This window comes from Hevea brasiliensis, chromosome 3 (genome assembly GCF_030052815.1).
Source record: "Hevea brasiliensis isolate MT/VB/25A 57/8 chromosome 3, ASM3005281v1, whole genome shotgun sequence".
Lineage (NCBI taxonomy): Eukaryota > Viridiplantae > Streptophyta > Magnoliopsida > Malpighiales > Euphorbiaceae > Hevea > Hevea brasiliensis.
The window spans coordinates 104,274,654-104,294,260 of NC_079495.1; the positions used below are offsets into that span (position 1 = coordinate 104,274,654).

Consider the following 19,607-nt stretch of genomic DNA (forward strand, 5'->3'; position numbering starts at 1 on the left):
TTTATATAAATTTTAAAATTAAATTAAATAATAAAAATATATTTATAAATACTATAAATGATGAAGAGCAAAACATACATATTAATTTAATTAGAACTAATTTATATATTAATATAATGATTAAATATTTTAGAAATATATCTATAACTAAAAAACATAAATTTATTTTACATGAAATATTTTTTAAAGAGCTTATAAGAAATTAAATTAGAAGAAAACTTAAAACCCATTAATAAAGGGATTCATACATTTGATCGATAACAATTAATTTATTTTATTATTTTTTTATGTAAATTTAAATATAATTATATTATAATATTTTTACATAAATAATTATAAGATAAAAATAGAAATTTATTGGAATTCATTAAAAAATATTCATGTAAATAAAATATCTTTTTATTTTTGTAAATAATATAAATCATAAAAGTATTTTTATAAAATTTTATTTTAAATTATATTATAATAAAAATTTAATTATGTGAAATTTAAATATAAATAGAACTAAAAATTATATATTTATATGAACTCTAAAATTATATAAACATTTAAATTAAATTAGAAGAAAACTTAAAACCCATTAATAAAGGGATTCATATATTTGATCGATAATAATTAATTTTTTTATTATTTTTTTATGTAAATTTAAATATAATTATATTATAATATTTTTACATAAATTTAAATATAATTATATTATAATATTTTTACATAAATAATTATAAGATAAAAATAGAAATTTATTGGAATTCATTAAAAAATATTCATGTAAATAAAATATCTTTTTATTTTTGTAAATAATATAAATCATAAAAGTATTTTTATAAAATTTTATTTTAAATTATATTATAATAAAAATTTAATTATGTGAAATTTAAATATAAATAGAACTAAAAATTATATATTTATATGAACTCTAAAATTATATAAACATTTAAATTTTAAGTACTAAAAATTTTAAATTAATATAAACTTTAAAATTAAATTAAATAAAAAATATAATTATAAATATTATACATTGAAGGGCAATTTGGCAAAATCAATGTTCTCCCCCTTTAACACATTTATATGTTATATGAATTATATACTTTTAATATAATTATATATATTTATATATAAATATATAATTATTAACTAAATATAACATAATATTATAATTTATTTATTTATATTTTTTTAATAATTTTAATCATAAATATATTAATTTATCTTATAATTTTTAATCATAAATATATTATCATATTATATATGTGTTAATTTATAATTATATTTATATTTTATAATTAAATATTACATAATTAATAAATAATTAAAATTTATATAATATAATACTCTTATATTATTATATTATATAATATATTTAATCATAAATTATATATAATTTATAATTAAAAATTATATAATTTAGAAATAATACTAAAACATATTATATAATATATTATATATTAATTAATTAATTTAAAATTTAAATAATAATCTAAAATAATTTTTTAAAAAATAATTATATACAACTATTTCAAAAATTAATAATTAAATCAAAATCATAATAAATCAAATTAAATTAAAAAATTAAGAATCACATTAAATTAAGATTAAAATAATAAAAAATATATTAAAATTATATTAAAATTTTAATTCAATTTTAGTTTTTTAGCAAACTCTAAACCGAACCAATGGATATGACGTAATAATAGTAGAATTTTGTATCTTGCCTCTTTTTATGAGACATCTTGTCAAGCTCTATCTCAGCTCCCTCCACCGAGACAATCACAACATCCATCCCATGCCACTAGCTCGCATTGTCATTTCTGTCCAGACAGTGACAGGGCGTTTGACGGGCTGCACGTTCCATTCCTCCACCAGTATTGCCCTTGCTTGCTCACACAGTGCCTTCACTTCCCATTCCGTCAGTGGCTCACAATTGCATCAAGTGGTCGATCTGCCAGTCCATATCACCACGAGACATCATTTCTTTTTAATTCTATTTTTTGATTCGATCAAGAATGGAGCTTAGAGGTGTTGGGGTTTGACCTCAGGTCATGGCATGGAGATTTGGGGTTAGGGTTAAGCTTCTGGATAGAGAGAGAAGCAATGTTTGGTCTATTCTACTTTTTTTCCTTCAAGGGTTAAACTGTGATATGATTTTCTTCTGAAGCTTTTCAAGATCAATGGAGACGATCATCCCCAAAATTGCATGTGGTAAATTCCCCTGCCACCCAGCCGGAACCTACCTTGGCTCAAGATTTTCCGGTGCCATTAAATCAGGTTTATTATTCATCTGCTATATTATTTTATTTTGGAATTGTTGGTTTCCTCATATCACAGTTATAATATTATGCTTTTTCTGCAGACATTATATCTTATTCTGTACATCCTCATACTTTGTTTTTCTGGTCATGAATAATGGCACTAGAGTTATTTGATGTCTATTATGCATTTAGATTGTCTTCTGGAATTCTGATGGATGTGTCTATTTTTATTTTTGACTTATTGCGTCCTTAAACTTATATTTTGATAACCGATAGACCAATTTGGTTTTTCCAATAATGAATGATAATAAATCTTCAAGTTTATATTGAAACTAGTCACTCACCCGGGCGTTGCGTGGATTTTGTTTCCTAAGTAGAACTGAGAAAATACATTCACCATCTTTATATATCATTCTGAGGCATAAGACCTTCCTTGTTTTGATTCTTTTCCCTATGGATCTATTATCATAAGTATCTTAAAATTCATAAAACTTGTATGCATTGATATGGCTGCTTGAAGTTCATGATTGCCGCATACTGTGAGACTTGCCCAATATGATGAATATGTTAGCATGAAAGAGCAAATTCAAATGATTTATTGCAACCCCTACTTAAAAGAAATTTGAAATGACAAAAAGTTGCACTTCCAAAACTCAATAAAATAACTAACATTCTACTGCTTAAACGCTAATACCAATTTGAAAAAGTATAAGAAAGCTCTACACTAAAAGCAACTTTGCACCAGTTTGAAAATGAATAGGGGTGTAAACAAACCGAGCTTTGAATAGTTCAAGCTCGGCTGGTTATATTTTTTTTTAAGCTCAAGCTCGGCTCATTACATATATATTAAAATCGAGCTCAATTTGAATTACAGCTAATAACATATAAAACTCATTTATAATATAAACGAACCAAGCTCAAGCTCGAATTTGAGCTCGAAGGAAGCCACAACTCCCCCTACCCCTTTCTATCAGTGTGGGACAAGTCCCACATCAAATTTTTGTTTTTTTTTTAATTTATTAACTTTTATTTCTAAATTTTAACTTACTTTTATTTTATATAAATAATTTATTACAATAAAAGCCTAATCGCATAATATAATGTATAATTTAAATTTTATCATATTTATTATTACATTTATAAATTTTTAAGATTTAAATTTGATTAAAAATCATATTTACATTATACACACACTTAATCTAATTTCATGGCTATTAACTAAACTCAATAATATTATGATTTAATTAAAAAGATTACCATATGATACCAATTCAAGATATTATATGATATCAATATATTAATTATAATTATAATCAACTGAATTACATGTGTGTATATATATATATACACACACACACACACACACACACACACAATCTAATCTTATGATACCTAACTAAACTCAATAGTATTATGATTTAATTAAAAAGATTACTATGTAATATAAATACAATATATTATATGATATCAATATATTATTGACAATTATAATAAACTCAATCACATATATATATGTACACACACACACACACACACACATATTCTAATTTCATGGCTCTTAACTAAACTCAATAATATCATGATTTAAATTTAACATATTAACAATTTATATTTAGGGAATAATTGGACAATATTAAGTAGAAAAAGATTTAGGAGAGAAAAATTTTTAAAGGATGCATAAAGAGAAATTGCTTAGAGAGAGAGAGAAAAATAATAATAATGGATAAATAGTTTAGTATTAAAATTGAATATTAATCTTTTAAAAGATATTGGAAGTGAGACTACATATAGAAAGAAAGGAATAATAATTGTTAGATATATTAATGTTAATTTTGAAACTTAATCATTTAAAAGTTTAAAAATTTAATAGAAAAGGAAGAGAGGGAGAGAGATATGCTTCATATTTCAAATCACACTAATGCCTAAGTATGTAATTTTAATTTCTTTAGTAATTTAATATAGATAAAATAGTTCACAATAATTTTTATGTATTTATTTTCTAATATTTTAAATTTATTCTCATATAAAAATTAACTTATTTTTAAAAAAAAAATAAATCTAAAGCATAAATAACTATATAATTATAAATATATTTTATATATTGTTTATATCATATTTTTAAAGAATATATCATTTTAAAAATAATTATAAACAAAATAAATATATTTATAATATTATAAAATTATAATAATTAATATAAATGTTTTTGTAAACGAGCCTATAAACAAGCTTACTCACGAATCTGTTTAACGAGCCAGCTTGCGAACTTATAAACGAGCAGAGTTCGAGTATTCGACCTTGGCTCGTTTATTAAACGAACTTAAAATTCGAGCTTGAGTTCGGCTCGTTTAGAAATCAAGCCGAGCTTTTATCGAGCTAAACCTCAAGTAGTTCACAAGCGGCTTAGTTCATTTACACCCCTAAAAATGAAGTTACTAAGTATCATGCTATGTTACTAGTTTTAGTGTCATGTCACAAATTATCATATGAAGATCATGAAACAAAAGCCTCCTTAGCATTAGCAGGTTCAATAAAAAGGAAAGCACAGGCACATACACAGAAATGAATACTTTAACTCTCTATAAAAATGTCATATTTAGAAACCTAGGCTCAATCACAATACTAATGAAACTTAATTTTAAGGGAGCCTAATCGTAGATATGAACAAACTTCACTTCTATAGCTTCCAAATTTCTAAGAGCACACTTTAATAAGCCATGGGCTCTAGAAAGGAAGAGATGAACGGAAAGAAAATTACAATCAGGATTCAGGATTATCCAACTTTTTCTTGGTTAAGTAATATCTATGCTTATAATGGAATATTACTAAATCAAAAACAAAAGATAATTGAATAATATATTGCAAAATTAATATGTTGGTAGAGTACAACATTATCTAACATTTCTCAACAAATGAAGAATTCACAAAAACAGAATCAAGAAACTGATAATAAAATCTTCAATCAATTTTTTTATGTTTTTTTTTTTTGGGGGGGGGGGGTTGGGGTTGAATTGTATCTAACATTTAGAGAAATTGAGTTTACCTTATGGCAAGCATAACTAAAAGCCTCTCACTGAATCAATAATATTGAGGTTTATTGTTTAGTTAATATAAGCAATATAGATATGATATAGTCAATATAAAGGCAATGCTAGGAAGTATAGATATAGATACTATATCTAGAGAGGTCATCATAAGCAGTAGGCTTACAGTCTTATAGAAGACTTGCCACTCAAGAAGCAAGCAAAATAATTTGGTCCCAGAGTCAGATCAGGTTCAATAGAGTTTGGCAAATCTTGCCTATTGTACACAAATGAAAATCAAAGGGTGCAACATGTTGAAATAGGTTAGAAATGCAAATGTACTTTTTCCGATTCAGGGAAATCTGTATATATATATATATATATATATATATATAAAGTAAAGAGGTATTCCCCAAGAAATGACACGTGGGATTTTCCTTGAAAAGCTTATCACGGTCACTTTTCATAAATATTCTCTTTTATACTAATTATTATTTAATTTTTTTATTTTCCTTTTAATTATTATTATTATTATTATTATTATTTATAATACTATCTTAACATTTATGATTGAAATTATTATTTCTTTTAAAATTTAATTTTTAAAAATTAAGATCTTTTATAATTAAATTTAATATTTTAAATTATTTATATTATTTTAATAATACTAACTATTATTTAATTTTTTATTCCTTTTTTCATTATCATTATTATTTACAATATTATCTTAACATTTACAATTTAAATTATTATTTTTTTAATTTTATTTTTGAAAATGAAGGCCTTTCATGATTAAATGTAATATTTAAAAATTATTTATATTATTTTTTTTTATAAATTCATTTATGTAAAAATATTATTTTCCATGTGTTACCTTTCATAATAATAATAATAATAATAATAGTTTAAAATAAAAATAATTTAAAAGATAATAATAATAATAATAATAATAATAATAATAATAATAATAATAATAATAAGTCATTGATAATATCTAATGGTTTGAACGTTTTTACTGATTGAACAGAAGGAATGGTCAACCAACTCTGCGCAACAAAGTTGTTGTTTTCTGCAGTAGCGGAAGCATGAAAAATATAGGTTTAAATCATTAAATTCAAAATTTTTTCTTTTAGGGTCTCATGCATCATGCAAGATTCATTATTTATCTATTTGATTTCAATGATAAACAACATTTTAAAACATTTTTAATATATTTTTTTATCTACATTTGCCATTTAAGATTTTAGAATTAACAGATTAATTCATTAAAACCCTAGATTGAATAAAAAACAAGTGCACTTACCTTTTGATGCACTATAGTTGTGTTTGGCACCTTTAGGATGCGCATAGGACACCAGATGTTATCCCTCTAGCTTGTCCACACTAAGATCACCAATGACAGTCCCTTGAACAGCTTCTCAAGTCTTTCCAATCAATTAGAAATTCAGATTTTGCCTTTAGAGAGATTACAGATGTATTTCGGACACTAGAAACGATTTCTAGCAATTTTAATTCAAGAGAATGTTGGCAATTCTCTTTGAATTGATGAGAGATGAAGAAGAAGAGAGGATGAGTGTCTCAAAGGTGGCGGCACAAAAGAGAGTATGGCAGATCATTATTTTTCTTTTCATCCTTTCCCTTGTATAGCTAGGTCATCACTTAAAACTCTTGCCACATGTCACCTTCTGATTGGCTCTTAGTTTAATTGACCCAATCACATTGTGCCAAGTGTCAAACTTATATTTAATCTTGACTTTGATCATCTTACATGATTAAAAGATAATTGGCAAGCTTATGTATAGTGCCATGTGTCACCATCTTATGGTGCCACATGTCACCCTGTGAAATGACCAAAATACCCTTGTGTCTTAATTTTGAGTTCTCAACCCAAAATAATTATTTCTCTTCTTCTAATCAATTTATATCAAATATAAATTAATTAATTAATCTCTATTAATTAATTTCTCATAATTAAATTCATATTTAAACACTTTAAATATAAATTTAACTTATACTATACATCCAATAACCTAGATTTGGTTTCAAGCCATGCTAGGGATTTTACAATCTAATTGCAAATCAAACCTGTTTAATTAATCAATTAAACTCTTTAATTAATTAATTAAATAACATTTAACTTGGTGATTACTTGTGTATGTGTGTGACTCACTAGGCTCATCACTAATTGGTAATGAGATATGATATTAACTCTTAATATCATCAGAACTCTTTCTTACCACAAATGATTTCTCTAAATCATTTTATGCACCTCATAGACCATGGTTAACACTTAGCATAGCATGCCATGGCCACCCAATCAGTAATAATGTTTACCTTAAATGAACCTATAATCATATGTTACCATGCACTAGAATCTCTCTGTTACAAAATCCCAATTCGAGCTGGAGTCATGTTTTATGTCAAACCCTATTTGTTATGAATATTATATTCTCTTTTAATTTCAGTTCTTGATTAAAAGATTTTCTCATCAGAAACTCTGTTTCTGATTAAATCTATCTATCCTGGCTGGGAATTTGAAACATCAAGAACAATTAAATGAACATAGGATTTTATCCCTATTTACTTAGGGTAACATATTCCATTTTGATTAACACCTACCTCTATATATAACTAGTAGGAGCCAACACATACCTATATACCCATACACAGTACAAGTATAAAAGCAGTATCAAACTCAAACCACCTATATACAAGATAATTGTGCTATCTCAGGTCTAAAGATTATATGCACTGATATGATTTATGACAATGCATTGACAAGAGTAAACTCCATGTGCTTGTCATAAATGTCACTAGTTCGGCCTACTTATCATGCATAAGTGCCTATTATGTTTGTTATATGATATGAGACTCACCATTCCATCTTATTTATATCTCATATAAATACATTGGGAACAAACACGAATACAATCTTTCTGGATAAGTCATGTCCTGTGTGAAGTATCCTCGATTGTGAACCAATTTATGATACTTTGTGCTAGAAATACTGTCACTCATATTCTTAACAACTTAAGAATAGAATTTCTAATAAAATATCAATGGGTATTTTCTATTACACATAAATATATTATGTAAACGGAACAGTGAAAATGCCTTTTAATTAATAAAACATGTACAAGATACATACTAAATGATATGCTCTAGGACATACTACTAACAGGATAGAAGGCGATATATTTCCCAAACCTCCCCCTGTAACCAAAAAAATAACTTCAAAGTGTATCTTTTCTTTCATTGCCACCTTTTACATATGGCATATCTTTTTGATAGGTTATTCCCAATTACCTGTGGCAAGCTACTTTAGATTATGCAAATGCTAAGTAACAGATTGGTTCCTAGTTTAGCAATTGGCTTATCAGTTATCACATGAAAACCTTTTCATCTGTTCACAAGGAAGAAATATTGTTAAAATTCAGTTAATTCGAAAAAGGACCTTGATATGAATTAATTGTTTCATGATTTTCTCACATGTGTGCTTAAAAAAGAGAGAGAAAAAACTTTTTTCCAGTGATTTATGCTGATGGCTATCCTTCTACTTTTCTTTACAGACTAGAGAATTTTGATTTCCCCCCTTAACTTTCTTTTTCTGGAAAATCTTTGCCTTGAAGGTCTAAGAAGTTTTATTTCGGTTCATTTACATGCGTTTTTTTTCCTCAAGGTTGTGTGCAAATGCAGGTCTTGTGGGCCAGAAAAGCTAGCGCTTGGTGAATGGGAACGCCATACAGGTTCCAGAATTAAAAGTTGGAGGACCAGTATTCGGTTGAAAGGTTCCATGCTGACACAAGAACACTAGGTTTGTGTGCATCCTCCTCTTTTTCTTTGGCTTGCTGCTTTTATATAAAGTTCATCTATCCAATATGTTCTCTTTTGACTTTGCAGATGATGCAGTTAGCAGAGTATCATGCATGTGCAGTTTCTACCAAACCTCCAAAGCGTCCTTCCTCGAGGAAGAAGAAGTTCCTTGCAGTTTTGCAAGGTATATTCCTTTTTCAGGCACATAATTTTTCAATCTAATCATATACTATCCTCTACTACACTAGCTAAATTTCTCACCGTTGAATGAACTTATTGCCATCATTTTCATGTCAGAGAAATATTGTTGGATTTTCTCACATCAAACTCACAAAGAAAACAGAGGTTCTCTACAATTCATTTTCATGTCAGAGAAATATTATCGGATTTAAACTTCATAATTTTTTTTCTTTTTACAATTTATCCCTACATTTTTGCAAATTTTAGTAAGTGATTATAATATTTAGGGATTTATTTGTAAAATATAAGGATGAGTTGTAAAAAAAATATGAAGTTTAAATCTAGGGACTAAACTGTGGGTTTTACTAAACCTTGGTGACTTGTTTCAGATTGAAAATATAGTAAAAGGTATATTGGCCATTTTTGCTAAAATTAATGATAATTTTAACGGTATAAACTAATTTATAAATTTTAAAAATGTCAAGGACTCAGTAAGTGGGTTGTTAAAATACAAGGACTAAATTGTATATTTTGCCAAACCTAAGAGACTAAAGTGTAATTTACTATTTTATTAATTGAACTTGCTTTCCTCATCCTTCCTCCCATATTATCACTTAAATTAAAGTATTAATCTATCTGCAGTTTTTGCGTGCCTTTCTTTCTTGTACCTTTTCTTTTCCTTCCAAGGACTAAGCTGTGATGTGATTTCCTTTTGCAGCTTTTCAAGATCAGTGAAGAGGTAGTGGTAGATGCCACTGACAAGGGAAACATTGCGTGCCTAATAAACCACTCAGTAAGTTGTTTTTAACAAACTTAGAATTTTTTTTCTTCTTCTTTTGGAGGGAGATTTTCTTTTTCCTGCATTATGCTTCTGCTGTCTCCCATGCATACACAGCATATCAAGACAAAATTTGAATTTATTATGTGAATCCTCAAGTTAAATGCTTGGACCTTTTCTGTTTCATATTGTGGCACTCAGCAATTTTTTTTTTTTAACTAGTTCAAGGATAAGATTTTCATCTTCTTTATCAATCTTGATTTATCCTTGATACAGTGTATGCGGAACTGCTATGCAAGGATCATGAGTGTGCGTGATGATGAAAGTCGTATTGTACTTATTGTTAAGACAAATGTTTTTGCTGGTGATGAGCTAAAGTAACTCACACACTCTCTCTCTCTCTCAAACTTTGGAATTTATGATATCTTTCACTCTTAAGTTCATTGTTTTTGCTCATTTCTGGCAGGTATGATTACTTGTTTGATCCTGATGAGCCTGATGCATTCAATGTTCCCTGTTTACGTAAAGCTCCAAGTTGCCAGAAATTGCAAGGAGTACTAACTCAACCCCAAACCTGCAGGATCTCAGTCATGCAAGATTTGTCCTTATATATATATATATATATATATATATATATATATATATATATATATATATTTTACTCCTTTTAGACAATCTTTGAGCTTCATAAATGTTATAGGTTTGCCTGCTGTTTTAATTCAGGCAGTTGTGTAAATTTGTCGACTCACCTTCGTTCTCTTATAATTAAAAGCTAACCTATTTTCATTGTTAGTTGGAGTTTTTCATTGGAAGTCATGCACTCATTCAGACATTCAAATTACTGGATTAATTGTTCCGTAATATGAGATTGGAGATGTATTACTATTTGGTTGTTCCCTTTGAAATTCAATATTAAGGGGTGACGGGTCTTAAAACCACAAAGCATGAAGAGTAAAGAAAAATATTCATATGCATGATCATCATACCTCTACCTTCTCTCCTTACTTCCATGATATCTACTGCCCCTACCATTCACTTAAAAATGCCAGTGGAAAGCCATTATAAGAAAATAAATAACATAAAATTGGGATAGGAATTAAGAAACCAAGCAACCCATGTTAATGTATTTGATGTTAAGTAGTTGGATTAGGGTTTTAACTAATATGAACCTTGGAACAATCAGATATATCAAATATCAACAAAATAAAATTGAAGAAGAAGGGCTGGCCTGATTTTTGCACAGTGAACAGAAAATACTCAGTAATCTTTTAAGAACAAATCAATTAATAGAAAATTTTGACTTTTAACTCTTTACAGTTCTCAACTAAAAGGCGTCTACAATTAGACATACTGTGTTAATAGATTCCTTAATTTTCTATATATAGGCTTTAAAATTAAGGGAAAAAGAAAAACCTAATGTTCATCATTCTCAGACTCAGAAGTTGAAGCAGCTGATTCACTATCTCCAGCTTGAGTGATACAAGAACCTGGACTGTTATTTGGAATGCTAACAGTTGCGCCACTTGCTTCACTTGTATCTGGGTTGTTCATTCTTTCTTCTTCTTCAACCCTTATCAAAGCAAAATAAAGCTTTTCTTCAACTCGAAAGGACCACACTTGAATTAGTTCACCACTCTTCACTCCAATCTTCTTCCTAAGATCATTCCAGTGAGTGCGAAACACAAATGATGTGCTAGTATTCCCCTTTGGTTTCCTCATGTTCCATCGCTTGAAAATCATGTCACTAAGCTTAAGATTGGGATCGATCATGATCTTCACTTTCATGTCTTCATTCTTTTCTAGCTTTTCCCTTTCATCTTCTTTCAAGAATTCACATAATATTTGCCTCTTGGGCATTGATAAACGACCCTGAGCATCCTTTCTGTCAGTGTTTGTTATTGTCTTTGTTATCACTAGCTGCACTTCAGTACCATGCATCTCCTTGATCTTCTCCTTGAATTCTTGAGGCAGTTCTGGTGGTGTTACTGGCATTGAACCCTTAACTTTGCCAGTCTCTCTTTCAGAGCTTCCCTTTCTATGCTTTTTTCTCCTTTCTTGATCATTCTCCCAGTTTTTGTCTTTCTCACAGCCAAGATTTCTACGTTTCAATGCCGTATTTATGCTCCCATTCTTCTTCTCATTCAATTCTTTCCCAACCTTGATTGCGCCACCCATTAATTTTTTTCCCGTAAACTCTCTGTTCTCGATGGCGATACCCTTTTTTTCAACAGCTAAATCTATTGGCTTTTTCAGAGCTTTCTCCCTTAATAACCTCTGTGTCTTAGCCATCTCTACCCTTTTCTTTCTCTCCTCATCCTCCCACTTGACAGAAGCAGTTTCTGCAACCACTAACAAAGCTTCGGACAATGTTACCTTCTTGTTAGTATCGACATTACGAAGCTTAAGGTCTTCAGGAGTTAAAAGGTCACCATCTGATTCCTTTCTTCCTTCACCGTCGGAGTTTGACGAGGAGAAAGCCATACTACACAGATGGAAAAGAGTTTGGATTCTGAACTTCTGTAGGTTTACGTTTGCATATATATATATATATATATATATATGTATATATAAAGTCTTGTAAAGATATTAAGTTGATCTCCAATCCGTGGAGATAGGAGTAACTTTATTTTCAAAATTAATTTGGACTGTAGGTTCAATAAATATTTCAATCTGAATCATATCCTTATAAGATTTGATGAATCTGTTTTCAGATGGCTTCAAGAAGTAACTGGTTCCAATTCCAACAAGATCAGGACTGTCTCACTCCAAATCGGGCAAGATTCTTATTACTATAATTTTCCAAATCATTCTTCCTTAAAACTTCCCTGCCCCAAAATCCTAGGGCAAATTTCTTCTCTCCTTATGGTAAAAAAGCCCCCTAAAAAATCGTGTAAGGATAATCCGTGTGCCTGGTAGTGTTGTTAGTTATGTATACGCACCAAATGATGAAACAGTTTTTGTAAGTTTGTTTGGTTCTTTTGTTAAATAGATATGCATCTGTGATGGCCATGGAAAGCTCCTCCAAATTGGATGATGAACAGTGGCTTGCTTATTGGATCATCTATTATTTTCTTACATGGTCCTCCAATCCATCGTAGAATGGTAAGAAAAGAAAACTACTTATTCCAACTGATGAAAATTTTGCAATATTCCAGAATTTAATCAAGTGGGTTTTTTTTAGGATCCCTATCTGGTACACCGTGAAGTTAGGTGAGTACATGTGGCACTATTTCCCCTGATTTCATTCTATTCTCCTTGCTTCCTATCTCCTATTGTACGATTTTTACTCATTCATGTCTGATTTCAGATCTTCTTCTTCTTCTTCTTCTTCTTCTTCATTGTTTTGGTTCTTTCCTTCTCTATTTAGCTGTGTCATGTCCATGCTCAATTCCTTCTTTAACAAAGGCTTTAAAGCTGCCAAATGGTAATTAGTTCTTTTCTTCTGCTTATTGGTCTTCTGTTTAATTATTATGATTCTGGTTTTCTAGGATCTGTTTATGAATTTTTGGGATTGGGATTGTTTTGCGGTCTGTTTTTGTTTCTGAGAAAACGCTGGAAAAATAATAATAAAGAATAATTCTTATTATGTCTGATGTTCAAATTCTTTGAAAAATCTACTACTTTTTCTCAGCAATTGAATTAAAAATCCGACATTGCATTGCTTACTACTTTATCTTTGTTATTTAGTCTTTGACAATTTGAGGTGTTGTTTTGCTTTCAGTGCTTTTAATCTTTCTATTGAATGCTATGATATTTTTTGGGGTTAGAGGTTTGAAGATTTGGTGCAATGTCATAATGGCAGTACATAATCTACCACTACCATGATGAAAATGTCTCTCACATGGATGGGAAAACATGAGTTTATAAGTTCGTGTATGACATGGATTAGGAATACAAAGGATAACACAATCAAGACAGATGACATTTCCTTCTTGAGTTCAATTTCTATTTTAATATTGATTTTAGCAATAATTATGTTGAAATTTGGCAAAATTGCAGGTTAAAATTTGGCAGAAGCTTGGGAGTATACATCTGCTGATCAGTTTCTCCATTGTCTATCACTGCATCACATCCTTAAAATCATACTTGCTTATATTGCTATGATAATTCTTTTCATACTGATGATGCCATTGCTTCTTTAGGTGACTCTACTGGAGCCCTTCAGTGTCCCAAGCATTCTCTGGTTCACCGCCTCTAATGGGCTGCCTTGAATTTGTCTGCATGTACTGATCTGGCAGAAGAGCTGTGCCAGCATGTATATGTTGCTCAGTTTGTTTCAGATTCCATTGGGAGGGGCGTTGCAAATGCTGAGGCGGAGCTGGAGAAAGAAGATCAGATTAAAGCCAAGAACTTTGAGATTGCTCGATCGTGGGATCAGCTGTCTGGTTCTCACATAACATATTCAGACCTACCGCCAAAATTTTGTATATCTCTAAAACTATGGTTGGCAAATTCCTTTTTCCCCCACTATGGCTGCAATGACGCAACATTATGATTTTAGTATTCAAAATTGATATAAGTTGCCAAAGGTTTTGATGCTGGAAACAAAAATTTCAAAATGAAACATCACAGAGAACAAAGCAAAATAAGTCACATCCCTTTGTCAGCCAAAAAGAACATCACAATAGCTGCTCATCCACAAGTACAACTAACATCCAAATTCATCCCAAAAATTAAAATTTCTCTAAAATACTCAAAAACTTTTTAGCTCCTCATCCACAACATTTCACTGCTTTCAATATCTCAAGCAAAAGTATGAAACATTCCTTTTAATTATTTCTCACAACCAACCACCCACCCACTAAAAATCCACAACAAAGCAAACAAACACTAGCTAAATAAAAAATGAAAACAAAAAGTACAAACCTTGAAAGCCTTTGCCAATGGTTATTCCAGAGACATCAACAAGATCCCCTTCCTTAAAAAGCTGCTTGAGAACCGACTACAGCCCAACCTCAAGCCCATCAATATTTTGCAACCTAAACTCTTACAAATGCCTCTGATGTAAAATCCCTGCCTTCTCCAAATGGCCCAACTCAGGCTTTGTCAGCTTTTTATCCCTAACCCTCCTATAACCAGGCTTTTGACTAAAAAAGTGTAATTAAAAATACAATAATATAAAAAAAAGTTAAGTTTAAAAATAATTATTAAAAAGGAGTGAATTATATTGAGCTGGACGAGGTGAGTGTGAGACACTAACTATAATAGCGTTTTTAAGTTCCGGATGCTATTTAAAGTAGCGTCCGCATCAAAAATTTGAAAGGAGAGCCAGACGCTATTCAAAATAGCGTCCCGCTTTCCTTGAAATAATAAAAAATTAATTAAAAAAAGTTTAAAGGTTAGACGCTACTATAAGTAGCGTTCAACCTTTTTTTTTTAATTTTTAATAATTTTATTTTAAATAAAATATAAATATTATTTTAATAAATAAAATTATAATACGTGATATTATATATTATAATATTTTTATTATAAATATTATTTTTTAATTTAAAATTAAATTAAAATTTAATAAAATAAAAAATTAAAATTAAAAAAATAAATAATTAAAAAAATTTAAGAAAAGTTGGACACTATTATAAGCAGCGTCTAACTTTTCTTTAAATTTTTAATTATTTTATTTTATATTTTAAATAAATTAAAAATATTATTTTAATAAATAAAATTATAATAATTTATATTATATATTATAATATTTTTAATTATTTTATATTTTAAATAAATTAAAAATATTATTTTAATAAATAAAATCATAATATTTAATATTATATATTATAATATTTTTATTATAAATATTATCTTTTTAATTTAAAATTAAATTAAAATTTAATAAAATAAAAAATTAAAATTAAAAAAATTAATAATTAAAAAGGTTTAAAAAAAATTGGACGTAACTTATAGTCTAATTTTTTTTAATTATTTTATTTTATATTTTTATTATAATTTTTTAATATTTTTTATTTTATTATAAAATATAAAATAAAATAATTAAAAATAGTATAATATATAATATTAATTATTATAATTTTATTTATTAAAATAATATTTTTAATTTATTTAAAATATAAAATAAAATAATTAAAAATTTAAAGAAAAGTTGGACGCTAATTATAGTAGCGTCTAACTTTTTTTAAATTTTTTTAATTATTTATTTTTTTAATTTAATTTTTTATTTTATTAAATTTTAATTTAATTTTAAATTAAAAAATAATATTTATAATAAAAATATTATAATATATAATATTACATATTATAATTTTATTTATTAAAATAATATTTATATTTTATTTAAAATATAAAATAAAATTATTAAAAATTAAAAAAAAAGGGTTGGACGCTGCTATAAGTAGCGTCCAACCTTTAAATTTGTTTTTAATTAATTTTTTATTATTTCAAGGAAAGCTGGACGCTATTTTGAATAGCGTCCGGACCTTAAAAACGCTATTATAGTTAGCGTTCTGCACTCACCTCGTCCAGCTCAGCATAATTCACCCCTTTTTATAATTATTTTCAAACTCATCTTTTTTTTTGTATTATTGTATTTTTTATTACACATTTTTTATCAAAAGCCCCCTGTAACCCACCTGAGCAGCATCATGCCCATCAGTGGCCTAAGTCTTGATTTGGGTCACAATGTTCCCTTCTCGAAAGCCAACGGCAGTAATAGGCAGAACCGTCCCTTCAAGCTCAAAGTAACTCATCATACCAAGTTTGGTTCCCATCACACCAACTCCAGCGTCCATGCTCATTGGCTCATTGCCAAAATATTAAGGTTAAATTTCTTACTTCTGCCAGTTCAGGTGGTGACAGTTAGAGGGGTTTTGGTGTGGGAACGAAGTGGGTTCCGCTTAATGGGGGAAAGGAAATTGCATTTTAAGGAGCTGGTGGGGATTCTGGTTTTAACAAGTGATGAAGTGCAATAGCAATGGCTTAGTGGTGAAACAGCTGAGATTGGCATATTTTCCTTTTCAAATATTTTGGATTAGGAATTGGGGTTGAAGGATACTAATCAATCCTTCATTTGTGAGAAAGGAAACTGCACAAATAGGGAGGATAGACTCTAGAGCAAAGCAGAGAAAGGTTGTTTTTCTTATCCTCAACTGGTGTGAGAGAGCCTGCAATCTTGTGGCCCGCCGACTATAACTTAGTATATGACCAAACCAATATGGCCGGTTGATTCGATGATTAAAGGTCTATTAGATGACCAAACCATTTGCTCATTAATAATCTCTGCTCCATTTCCTTGATCATAGATTATCATTCGTTGCGAATGCAGAGCCGTACAATCAACCAACCTCAACAACACAATCTTCTAGTAAGCGACCATTCTCATTTTCAGGTCAAGTGCTGGACCCAGAACAAGCTGATGCTTCCTTAGATCTGCAATTGCCACCTCTCCAACACCTTCAACGTTTGTCTTGTAAATTCCAGATTTTAATATGTCAGCAAAGAATTTATGCTTTTGAGCCATGAGCTTGTTCCATTCGTTCAAGTACTCAGGAGTACAAGTGTAGTCTGTAAACCTTTCCATTTGGACAATCTCCAAAATCCAATTGGTGGACTGCTTTTTCATCCTTGCTATGATGTTGTATCCTGCTCGTTTGGTGGAGCATTAAAGTTGATGATAGTTGGAGGAATGATGCATGGAACAAATATAACCACACCGTCTATATAATGCCATACTTGTTCGAGGAATCTGACAGGCATTTTTGATATCCTCTCAACTTTTCTCCACAGTATTGTTTGAAAAGCATTGTGACCAAGGAAATTGGGAAATTTAATCCCTTGGGCATCCTCCAGAACCTGAATCTCCTCCATAAGAAAGTCTCTTGTAGGATCACTTTGAGGGCAACTACGTATTGTTATTGAGAATTGATTAAGCATTTCAACCAATCTGGCAGTGCAATGCAATTTTTTATCATCTGGATATTCATCAAATTCTCCTCTCAAAAGGATTTTTCTAAGGGTCTCTTTGGCAGACCCTATAATTCTCATGAAAACCGTTAACAGCTAAGATTTTTCTGTGATACTCCTTAGTTTTTGGAGAAAATTATGGGATATTTTTTGTTACTATTGTAAAGGAATGGCTCCCCTTATTCTCATGTAATTTTTGTTTATTTTTGCATAGTATTAGTTTGGGAGTAGGTGTAACTTTCCCTGAAATTATGTAATTGTATTTTGTAAACTTTTATATATATTCACCAATGAAAATAACTAAATGAGTTACAGAAAATTTCTAAGTAAAACAAAAAAGTGTGCAAAACTAACAAATGGTATCAGAGCTGTATGTCTTGAGGGACCTGTGAGCTAAATTTTTTTTTTCTTGAGTGTTTGTAATGTGAGAGATCAAACACTTTGTGAGAAGAAGAGATGGCTTTCAGCAATGCAATGGGGACAGGACCTCCATTTTTCAATGGTGAGAATTATCATATTTGGGCAATCAAGATGAAGGCATACTTGAAAGCTCAGAGTCTATGGGATGTGGTGGAAAACGACACAGAACCACCAGCATTGGGAGCTAATCCAACATTAGCTCAGATGAAGAAACATGAAGAGGATGTGACTAAAAAACCAATGGCACTTACTTGCCTACATTCAGCCTTGTCAGATGTGATTTTCACCAGAATAATGGCATGTGAGACTCCTAAGGAAGCTTGGGATAAGTTAAAGGATAAATTTGAAGGAAGTGAAAGAGTAAAGACTGTAAAACTCTTAACACTCAAAAGAGAGTTTGAGATGTTAAGAATGAAGGATGGGGAAATAGTAAAGGAATATTCCTCTAAACTCCTTGATACTGTGAACAAAATAAGGTTGTTACGGCAAGATTTTGGAGATCAAAAGGTTGTAGAGAAGGTGTCTGCAATAGAGGAATCATGTGATTTAAAGTCACTTTCTATTGCAGAAGTGATCAGTAAACTCCAGACACACGAGCAGAGGTCCAATATGAGAGATGAAGAGGTAACAGAAGCTGCATTCCAAGCAAGGCAGAAAGGGAAGCAATCTGCAAAGGATGGGAAGAAGCCTGGTTATGACAAAGCTGGGAATGGGAGAAATTTTAAGAGTAAAGGAAAGAAGGGAAAATTTCCTCCTTATAATATCTGTCAAAGAGACAATCACATAGAGAAAGACTATTGGTACAAAGATAAGGGTCCAATCTAGTGCAGATTTTGTAAGAAAATGGGCCATATAGAGAAAAACTGCAGACAAAAGCAAAGCCAGCTACAACAACAATGTCAACAGCAAGCTAACTTCACAGAAGATCAGGAGGAAGCTACTGATAACTTGTTTATGGTTTTACAAGCAAAAAACAATGACATGGGAGGCTCTTGGTTCATAAATAGTGGCTGTACAAGTCACATGTCCAAGGATAAATCGTTGTTCAGGAATCTGGACAAATCAGTCAAGATAAGGGTTAGGCTTGGCAATGGAAAGGTGGTGCAGGCTCAAGGAAAGGGTTCAGTAGTTGTGCACACTAAGCAAGGTACTAAGTTTATCAATGATGTTCTGTATATACCTTGCTTAGCCCAAAATCTATTAAGTGTTGCTCAAATGCTTGCAAATGGT

General features: G+C 29.6%; 2 protein-coding genes and 2 pseudogenes across 4 annotated transcripts; 2 read left to right on the forward strand and 2 right to left on the reverse strand.

Moving 5' to 3' along the window:
* The first annotated feature begins 1,742 nt into the window (after positions 1-1,742).
* On the forward strand, positions 1,743-10,911 carry LOC110650983 (histone-lysine N-methyltransferase ATX5-like). 3 transcript variants are annotated; one of them, XM_021806156.2, is made up of 6 exons: positions 1,743-2,265; positions 8,952-9,086; positions 9,173-9,269; positions 9,984-10,058; positions 10,320-10,420; positions 10,510-10,911. In XM_021806156.2, the coding sequence occupies exons 3-6, from the start codon at positions 9,195-9,197 to the stop codon at positions 10,712-10,714; spliced, it is 456 nt and encodes a 151-aa protein (XP_021661848.2). In that variant the 5' UTR covers positions 1,743-2,265; positions 8,952-9,086; positions 9,173-9,194; the 3' UTR covers positions 10,715-10,911. The 3 variants fall into 3 exon arrangements, 2 of the variants coding, with proteins under 2 accessions (XP_021661848.2, XP_021661858.2); XM_021806166.2 differs by having other exon boundaries at positions 8,969-9,086; XR_009147715.1 differs by lacking the exon at positions 10,320-10,420 and having other exon boundaries at positions 8,969-9,086.
* Positions 10,912-11,373: 462 nt separating this feature from the next.
* On the reverse strand, positions 11,374-12,558 carry LOC110651164 (B3 domain-containing protein At5g38490-like). Its single transcript, XM_021806417.2, has one exon. The coding sequence runs from the start codon at positions 12,522-12,524 to the stop codon at positions 11,457-11,459; it is 1,068 nt and encodes a 355-aa protein (XP_021662109.2). The 5' UTR covers positions 12,525-12,558; the 3' UTR covers positions 11,374-11,456.
* LOC110651175 (HVA22-like protein d) lies at positions 12,428-15,114 on the forward strand (annotated as a pseudogene).
* Positions 15,031-19,607, reverse strand: part of LOC110650722 (dynamin-related protein 4C-like) — a 36,836-nt pseudogene continuing 32,259 nt past the window's right edge.